Source organism: Triturus cristatus, chromosome 9, assembly GCF_964204655.1.
Source record: "Triturus cristatus chromosome 9, aTriCri1.1, whole genome shotgun sequence".
Lineage (NCBI taxonomy): Eukaryota > Metazoa > Chordata > Amphibia > Caudata > Salamandridae > Triturus > Triturus cristatus.
In genome coordinates, this window is record NC_140592.1 from 184,027,651 (window position 1) to 184,037,805 (window position 10,155).

At 42.3% G+C, this 10,155-nt stretch overlaps 1 protein-coding gene across 1 annotated transcript in view; it reads right to left on the reverse strand.

Annotated features, from left to right (window-relative positions):
• SNTN (sentan, cilia apical structure protein) overlaps positions 1-3,871 on the reverse strand; it is a 95,456-nt gene extending 91,585 nt beyond the window's left edge. Inside the window, exon 1 of the mRNA XM_085624706.1 lies at positions 3,747-3,871. Coding sequence (XP_085480832.1) covers positions 3,747-3,757 — 11 coding nt within the window. The 5' untranslated portion in view covers positions 3,758-3,871. The remainder of the gene's footprint in view (positions 1-3,746) is intronic.
• Between the last annotated feature and the right edge of the window lie 6,284 nt (positions 3,872-10,155).

Consider the following 10,155-nt stretch of genomic DNA (forward strand, 5'->3'; position numbering starts at 1 on the left):
TAGTGAAGAGGATTGGAAAGTTGGCGTTTGACGTCAATGTCGTAGTTTTAAAGGTTCATGGCCACTATGCCACCTCCTTTATCTGCAGGTTTGATGATTAGACCAGGCTCATTTTTGAGGGAGAGTAAGGCTTGTTTTTCAGTAAGAGGAAGGTTGTATGGGACAAATTCAAACTCAGCTTGAAGATCCTTGACTTCCCGAAGAACACTGCGTTCAAACGCCAGTATTTCGGGGGGCATGCTGCAAGAGGGGGGATTGAAGGTGGATGGAGGGCGGAAGCGTGGGGTAATATGTGGAGTAGTTTGTGGTTTGTCAGCAAAGAATTGTTTGAGCCTGATTCTGCGAAAGAATAGCAAGAGGTTGGATTGTAAGTCCAGGAAGCTAGTACGTTCAGTGGGAACAAATCTAAGATGTTTCGTCATTGGAGAGGGTATGGTTTGAGAGATTGAAAATAGGTATGGATTAGGGTGTTAAAGGGGTAGGCAATATGAATCGTGAGGTTATTGTGGAGGTCCCCATTGGTAAAATCTGTTTCGTGTTTGTCTCTCTCCTGAGAATTGAGGTTGGTACTGGCGGTTTGTGCGGGCTCGAGTTTGTTGTTGGCCGCGTCCGCGACTACATTCAACCCACTAAACAAGTAAGTTCTACTCCATTGCGCCCCTTTCCACCGGACCGCGACCGGTTGCTTTTGCTCTTCCTCGGCACCCTGACTGCTGCCCCTCCCCTTTCTCTCCGCAGCTTCGGCCCGCCGGATCCTCGTACCAGTTCGGATCCACCCCGGCAATTGGGATCCATAGACCTGTGATTCTCACCCGGTCACTCGCACTAGCTGATATTCGTGCTCAGGTAATTACTGTTCCTGGAACTTTTCACACACTCCCTACTTCATTCTTCTTTGACCCCCTGTCCTTCCCTTGCTTCCTCAGTCCGTCCTGACACTTTTGCTACCATGGACCTGCGGACCACTCACCGGCCTTGACCTAGATGACCCATAAGGCTCTTCCTGTACTCCGGGTATTTACACCACCAGGTATTCTATGCACATCTCGTTTCCGTCCCACTCCTTCTTCCCTGTCCTGTTTTTTTTGCGCCCCCTGCTTTCTCTCCCCCTCTTCCACTCCCGCACCACCCTCCCTCCCCTTCCTCCCCTCTCACCTCTCAGACCGGCACACCTGACACTCGCCCTCCCCGCCCACCCCCTGACATCCTCCCGTTTCTTCCCTGTACAGCACCGTTTCAAAACAACAACCTGATCCTGACGATGATCCTGACTTGAAAGAATCGAAACACCGTCGACCATTCAGTGCCACATCATAGTGCATTGTTTACCATGGTTCAATCAAATGATTTTAAATTTTTTTGAAAGCAATATTTGAACCAGCCTTCACTGTATATAAATTTTTCACTTTGCGCCGTTCTCGCTGTTATACACTTTGCCACTTGCGTCGCCACTTGTCTTGCCACTTGCACTTTATAGCACCAAGTTCAATGTTGGGTTGTTTTTTGCCTTTCCTTGTCTACAGTGCTGATACAACTGTCCTTGATCTTATTTAAACATATGATGCCTTGTGCACTCCCCAAAAGAATCAATGACTAAGAGTCTTCCGTTTTCTGCTCTGCAATGGTTTTTCACATGCTCTGTTAAAACCGTCTTGCGGGAATGGAGGATGCCACGGTGGCATCCTAATTGCAGGTGCGGGAGCGCCGCACCACTGGCACGCACCGCTAGGGTGGCGATCAGACTAAAGTCCGCCCGCCATGCTAAAGGGCCCCATAGTTAGAAGTTAAAAAGTTCGACCAAATGACCCACTAGATGCAGCCACCCTCTACTCCATCACAGTCAGTCTGAAATTGTGCCTTAGTCCTTGGTGCGTTTTTGATCTTTCAATTTTCTCTCTTTTTTTATATGTGGGTTTGGGAAATTTATCGTGTTATGTTCTTAACTTTGAAATTGTCAGTACTGTTGAACTTAACACACATTTCTCTAGAGGTTGCCTGCTGCTTGCACCATAGCTCTAGGGGCTGAGCAGTGATTCTCTAAGAACTGCATTTTGACCTAACCAGATTTTGTTTATTAAATTGGCAGGTGCCACCCACTACTAAATTACTAACCCAATTTCTGAGAGCAATCGTTTAATTTATCTGTGGTATTGGCTCAATTACATAAACAGCTTTGTGTCTGCAGAATTCAAATTCTGAGGCAGTAAAAGCTGTTGGCAAAATTTTAATTTGCTGTGCACAACACTATTTATTTATATACCACTGGCAACAACGAAAAATATCTTACATGGTGCAGTGGGAGGCTAGCATAACACACTATGGTGCTGATTCAGCTAGGTAAATGAATTTGTAAACATTAGGTTTACAACTGTATTTATCTTTAATATACTTCCCAGGAATTTGCAAATACGTTTCTGGCAGGCAAAATTGGTATTATGATTGTGGATTTGTGCACCACGAATGTGGATGAACAGGCACTTGTTAATTCCACTCAAGATTTGGGAAGTGGGCCCTCCAAGGGGCCCTGGGAGCTCGTGAAGAAGCACAAACACATTTGTATGTGGGCATTCCCTCACTCCTCTTCGTCCCCATTCAAACCTGGAAATTGAAATTGATTTATTTCAGCCAAGACTGGAGTAATTGCCCTGCTGGGATGGAAAAGGAATGGATTACAGCTGGGTTTGGTGGGGGTGTAAGAGAAGGGCATGCTCCAAGGGAAAATATGTTTCCCAGCTGACAAAAACAAACAAAAAGAAAAATATGCATTTGTTCTGGAGGATCCACCCCTCTGCACTATAGAGATTCAGCTTGAGGAGTAGAAGCCTTCGAAAAAGGTTACATAACATTCCAAAGTTACCCTTAAAATCTGTGCCTGGACGCTTAATTTGTAAACAAGAAATATAGGAAAAGAAAAGTACGCTTAGGTTGAGGCTTACATTTTCGGCCATATTTTCCTCTTTTTTTCGTGGGTAGGGCTTTTAACTGTTCACTTGTTCAAATACTGCAGACAGCTTTCAGTGTCCACAGTTACAAATACCAATGATAGTAATTTGTTTAGCTGATATACTGAAAATTGCCATCAAATTCCAATATCACTCGCACCAAAAATGCTTTTAGATACTACAGCCCCGAATGACACAGCAAAGCACCAATTTACTGGTATTGCAGAAACAAAGTTTGATTTATTATACAAATAATACCACATCTACAGCAAACAAGGAAAATACCCCTTATCCCTGCCTCCCGCACACTGGTTGGATACTAAAAAGAGCCGACATTGGTTCCAGTGGCTCCCTTAATACACAGTCCACTGCAGCTGGATCTCAAAGGGCGATGAATAACATTTTCTGGCCCAATTCACAATAAAAATATTATGATTAACTAAAAACTATTGCAATATTGTTATAGAACTATTTTTTGTTTTTAATTTAAGTTCTTCTAGCAGGACACATTTCGGCTGTGCTATAAATTTTAACAGAGCTTAAAATGACGTTCCATAAATAAGTGAAAATAAGGTGCTGCCGAGATCCGTGGAAGTCTAAAGAACAGAGACAGCATTTCAGGATGTTAAAGTAAGTACCCAGCATTTCCGGTCACCTGATTCGATCCAAAACGTTAGATGTTTTAAAACAAAAGACATCAATCGATATAAATCACTCCCAACAGATTTAGGACGATGGGGTGAAAATACAAACTGGTGCAAGAAATGCTGATATCAACAACTAATGAAGAAAAATTATTCATACCTTTTAGGCATATTGAGAAAAAACTATGTTTGATCCTCCTTCGCCTACAGGAGCAGCGAACTTCCCAGAGTGTTGCGCCTTTTCTACTCGTTGGTTGTTAGGTTCACTTAAGGCATGGTTTTTTTTCATATCTTTCAAGTTGGTTTAATAATGTCTCCAGGCAACTTAGGTTAGTGCAAACAGCTCGGCTCGAGCTTTTGTGCTGTACAAACAGTAAACATCAAGCAGCATCCTGGGTTTTTGAAAAATGCATAGCTGCCACTTTGATTGCACAACTTTCAAGATATGGAGGCAAAGTACATAATGTGCTGTAGCGGAGCACTTGGCAGGCAAGCACCGGAGGCCACGGTGTTTACCTCGCAAGCAAGACCTTTCATTCCGAGGAGCCTGCTTTTGCAACACCCAGCAACAGCTTCTACGGCGACCCCTGCAAAGCCTTAATGTTCATTCTGAAGTGAGTCTTGTTAAAGGAAATGTCACAGGGTAGATTTCTCTGTACAGAGGAACAGTGTCTTTGTGGGGACTTTCCTATTAAGAACAAGTGCTTTTCTACATAAACTCCGCATTGCAATCATTATTTCATATTAATATTGTTCTTCTAAATGTGTTGCGAATAAACTATAATTCTATAAGCAACATTTTTGCCTTTTGCAGCTGTTCCAAGATACGTTCTTAATCATTTTAGGTCTGGTCTTGAGTGAGCTTTAGCCTCTTGCTTGCCTCATGTTTTTGCCAAAATTCTTAATAAATGTACCAACATATATGTATATGTACAGGGGCTTTCAGTCACCCCTTTTCATGTACTGGTCTATTTACGGGTAACTCGTATTTTGCTTCTGCCCTCCACAATATGAAGAAGGGAGCAATGGGACAGCCTCCTTCATCCATTGGCAGTCATGTCTCATGAGTGACATATCCGCACAAAGGAATGAACTTCATTGCAGGGCTGCAGGATTGCACGACCACGTCTCTATTTTTATATTTATCCCATTTTCAGCTTCTTGCAATGGTACACACAAACAACAATAAATAAACATTTTAAGCTGTCCAAATATAGACTTATTGGCTTTGTCAATGCGTGTTTAGAAAAGAGCCTGATTTTGTGAATAGTTTGAATACATACACTTACATTTATTGCAGTACCTCTGAGTATAAAGTCTCCTTTACTCTGCTGATGAATCATATTCAACACGTGTATTCTTAGTAGCTCTCAAACATGATTGAACTCTTTTAAGGATATTGTGCACTCGCTCCCAGAGTTTATTTCTCAACTACATAGCACATGCAATATTATATGTACATACACAAGTGGGCTCAAACGTGCTGCAAACAGATGGCAGGAAGAATGTGCAGCCTGATCTAACCAAGGCCAAGTTTATTGCAGGGTGATAAGTAATGACGTGCACCATCTCGCTGTTCTTGGATTACCACTGCCAGGAAAAACAGACAGTCTTTAATTTGCCACTTCAAGTTGTCATTACTCAGATAATTCACGGTCCCTTGAAGATGCTTAAGCTGTCTCGGTGCTCTTGTGCTGTCCTTGTGACTAACAGATGAATACAAAATAACATGTAATTGTAAGGATGCAGCAAACACGTGCATATTATCTGAACTCATTAGCCCCTCAATTAACCCACTAAATTAAACAACACTGAAACACTTGTTATTCCAGTAATCAGTCCTCAAACATAAAAAAAGGTTTTGCTATCACGCTTCACCGATTGCTCACATCTTCATCAGCAAGTCAGGAAAAAAGTTTTGACAGAGACTCACAGTTCGGTTAGATATATGGCTTCCCATTTGGAGGTACGAAAATTAGAAGAGAATCCTAGCAAATTAAAAGAGAATCATAGAAAATTAAAAGAGAATCCTAGCAAATTAAAAGAGAATCATAGCGTGGGAGCTCCTGTCTGCCCCGCTTGAAGCAGCCTGTAAAGTTGAAAACAGCATTGATTTACATTTTGAACATATGAATGAACGCTGTGGTTTGTAATGCTTGTTTTTGCCGATTGCGATCAGATATGGGGTCGATAAAGCAAATTAATTCATAGAAAAATAATTTAATCTCGTGGTTTAATATGCTATGCTAAAAGTAAAAATGAATGCAGAAAAGACATGCATTATGAAATGTGCTGATTTATAATAGGCATAGTTACCGTGTAGGCCATTTAAAAGCTACAAAGCAATTTTCCTTTAACTAGAAGCAAACCTAATATTGCTTAAATGTGCACAGTGTGAATTAGACGTTTGACCTTAAATTGACATGCTTAGAAATGTTGTCATAACTGCAAAATGTTTCGGTTTAACAAACAATATGATATTATAAGCAACATAGACATCAAGAAGTTTTTCTCATGTTTTATATAACATTTGAATAAAATAACTTGTGCATTTTAAGCAATAATGCTTGATTCATAGTAAAAGGAATGCATTACCTAATGGTGAATCGCTTTTAGTGAATAGTTCTTTGTTCTCGCAGTGAAACAAATTGAGAAGGTCCACCTATGTTTTAAGGCTTATTAGATGCAAGTCTTATTTTTCCGTAATATAACTAAGCAAGACTGACTGTAGCTAACCTTGCGATAGAGTGTAAAAGCCACCTGTCTTTTCAAGGAAAATGGAGGAGCTGATCCAGCTTACCGAAGAAGGCTGCGATCCTATTGGTCCTCGAAGGAAGAAGCCTGATGGAATGTTATTGATATGTTAGCTTGACTTTTACATCAGTGCATGTTCCCAGCTAGTTTTTAGAGGATTGGAGAAGAGAATTGCCCCCAGAACCAGACCCTTGACGTTCGTGGCTACTGCTGCTACTGTTTTCCCTCTCTAATAATAATAATAATAATAAGGAAATTTTTTAAAGCGCTTGGTTACGCTCAAAGCGTGTCCCCGCGCTAAAACAGATTGACTCCCACGGACACAACCAATGAGACTGTGCAAGCTAGCGAGTATATAGATATGTTTTTAACTTCCTCCTAAAGCCCAGTTCAGATGACTCAAGATGGAGGTCCAAAGGTAGAGCATTCCAGCTCTTAGCCGCCAGGTAGCGAAAAGATCTACCTCCCATGCGAGCCCGCCTTATCCTCGGGACCTTTAAAAGGCCTCCGTGGGAGGAGCGAAGGGAGCGTGTTGGTTCATACCTGGTGATCAAGTTCTGGAGCGGTATTGGCGCTTTCCCAGTAAGGATGCGATGGCAGGTACAGAGGGCCTTAAACTCCACCCTGCTCCTCACTGGCAACCAGTGAAGAGTCCGAAGGGCGGTATTAGAGGCCACTCTTCTGGGAAATTTTAAAATGAGGCGAGCTGCCGCATTCTGCAGCACCTGAAGGCGATTTAAGGCCTTGTTGGTTGCTCCTAGGTACAGCAAAATGCCATAATCCAGGAGTGATGTGACGAGGGCGTGCACCAACGTTCTGCGGGCTGACGTAGGGAGGAGATCTAAAATCTTTCGTAAACTTTTCAGGACGCTGAAACAGACGCCCGCCACACGTCCTATCTGCGGTCCAAAAGACAGGTCAGCATCTAACCAGACTCCAAGGTTCCGAACTTCTTGGCAAGGTGTTGGAGCCTCTCCCAAGCATGGAGGCCACCACGCCGACGACCAGACAGATGGGTTCCCCCCCACTACGAGTACCTCAGTCTTGCTGCCATTTAGTTTAAGGCAGTTGGTGGACATCCAGGCTGCAAGGTCTTGCATGCAGACTCTGATACTGTCCGCCGCAAGACCCGGCGGTCGCGAGAGGGAGATAACCAGCTGCGTGTCGTCGGCGTAGGACACGATGTACAGACCATGGCCCACAGCAATACAGGCCACTGGGGAGACATAAAGATTAAATAGGGTGGGGCTCAGGGACGATCCCTGGGGTACGCCCTGGTCCAATCCAATATCCCTGGAATAACACTCGCTCTGGCGGACCTGAAAGCTTCTCCCCGTGAGAAAGGACTGGATCCATGCGAGGGCAGCTCCAGTTATTCCGCCATTATTCAGACACCGTAGCAGGGTGGAATGAGCTACGGTGTCGAATGCTGCACTAAGGTCCAATAGGATGAGGGCCATAGTATGACCCTCATCCACCCCCTGGCGCAAGGTCTCCACAGCCATGAAAAGCGCTGATTCCGTAGAATGGCAGGGACGGAAACCAAACTGGGTATCGTGTAGTAGAGCTGCCTCATCCACGAAATCCATCAGTTGCATATTTACCGTTTTTTCCGCCACTTTAGCCAGATAGGGCAAAAGGGAGATCGGCGGAAGGTTCTCTAGTTTCTCAAAGCTGATGTTGGATTTCTTTCTAAGAGGTAGAACCACTGCCTGTTTCCAGGCTTTGGGCACGGTCTTGGTGCTAAAAGACACATCCAATAGGTTTCTTATATACTATTGGATGGCCTTACCTTTGCTAATTGATGTTTGTGAGATTTCTTCTGCAACCTTATACTAATTTATTGAGACTTGGCTGAGTCTTATGAACTACTCTTTATGGAAAGTTCTGTAACTCTAATTTGGCTTTGAAGCTTTATGCTCATCTGATCTAACTCTTTTCTATGAAATTGATCTTTTTTTCACGGGTTCCCGAAATCTAAAACTCTAACCTGATCTTTAGGATAGGGAGTTTATTCCTTTATTGTATGCACTTAATGTAAGATATATTTGATGCTTTGTTCTATCCATTCATTTGATGAGATTTCTTTAAACTTATTTAATTTATGGACTAACTGAAATAAAGACAAATAAAGAAAATAACTGTAATCATTTCTTAACGAGAATAAAGGTTTTAGAAAATGATCCCAATTCTCTTCATTGGCTGAACTTAAAACTGTTGATGCTGTTTAAATTTGAGATGCAGAATTTTCTTCTTGACTTCTAATACAACATTCCAAGATCCATCAAAAGGAAGAAGAAGAGCTGTACAATGAAGTTTAACCCTGTAGATGATAGTCAGTTGTGATGGTACTAAGCAAATATTTTAAATTGATTGGGGCCAAGACCTTCTGGTAGCGGAGTGGGGTTTAATGTATGGAGCAAGGAGCTGTAAATAATTAAAAAAAGGAACAAAATGGAGAGTAGAGAGGTACCACTCAACATGAGTAGTGGAGGTGGATACATCCTCCCGAGCTTTAATCAATAAACATAGTGATCCACCCACAAGTGTATATGTATGTCAGAGCCTCCCAGAAAAAGTATATATCCTCACAATGGTGGAAAATACACACTAGTTGTTAAAATACCCCTCACACACCAAAAGGGCCCTTGGTGTCATGCTTCATCATAGGGGTCTTCCCGCCCCTCTACGGGACGGGGCGTGCTACGACCCACGTTTGCGTGGGAGCACTGTTGTTGTGAGACAACTATGCGTTGTGTAGGGGTGTGAGAGGAAGGGTCAGGGGTGAATGGAAAAGTGAGATAAAAAATACCTGTCTCGTTGGTTTAGAAAATTTTAATATACCTTTGAGCTGGTATTAATAAAAGGTGGGGGGAGGAGGTGTGTATGCCTCAATGAACTGTGCCTCCTATGTCTGCCGACATGTTTCGAAGCTCCCCAGGCTTCTTCTTCAGGACCTTAAGGATCCCTTCCTATACTCACAGTGGCGTGTTTATATCGTGATAAACTTATTGTGAAAGAAAGAAATGTTGTTTAGCACTAACAGGGTGATGCAACATCTATGGTAATTATGTTTACTGTTATATTAGTGAGTTGAGAGTGAATGGATGTTTACTGTTTCTGTGTGAAGAGATTATTGATTTCAGACTTGGTGTAGTCTACGATCCTAGGATATTAAGAGACATTGAGACTAGGCTGGAAGACATTTGAATGAGCCATCGTCGAATGGTATTTCTTATTTGCAGATATTTGTGGTGTAGTGCCTGATGTACCATCACCTACACAATTGAGATAGAAATACTAATGATGTGTTGTGGTTGTCCAATATTGACTGATGTTAACAGTACCTAATTGCGCAAACAGGGGAAGCTGCATTGATTACGGTGATTTCATGCTGGTCAAGAATTTACTTGCCAATGGAATTTCTGTTTGGATAATAAAAGACAGAAGGTGTAAAACGCTAATTATTCCAGTTGTTGAATTGCTAATGTTTTCCCTTAGAAAAGACAAGCAAGAATGTCTTATTTTGTTAAAAAGTTTTTCATTTGGTTTGTGTAAGAAGGAGGGATATTGTAAAAGAGATTGAACTACTGTAAGGTGCGAGATCATACATCATAGTGTTTTGCGCTGAAATTGGTTAGTTGGTGTGCTTTCATGGTGGGATTGGTTGGTGACATCAAAAGGCTGCGCCGTGATAGGCCAGTGATTTTTTGAATGGCGCATTGAGATCTGTTAACAGGATTTTGATAAATAACAACTGAGACAAGACTGGAAGGGAACATTTGACGTTTAAGGAACAGATTTTGATAAATACC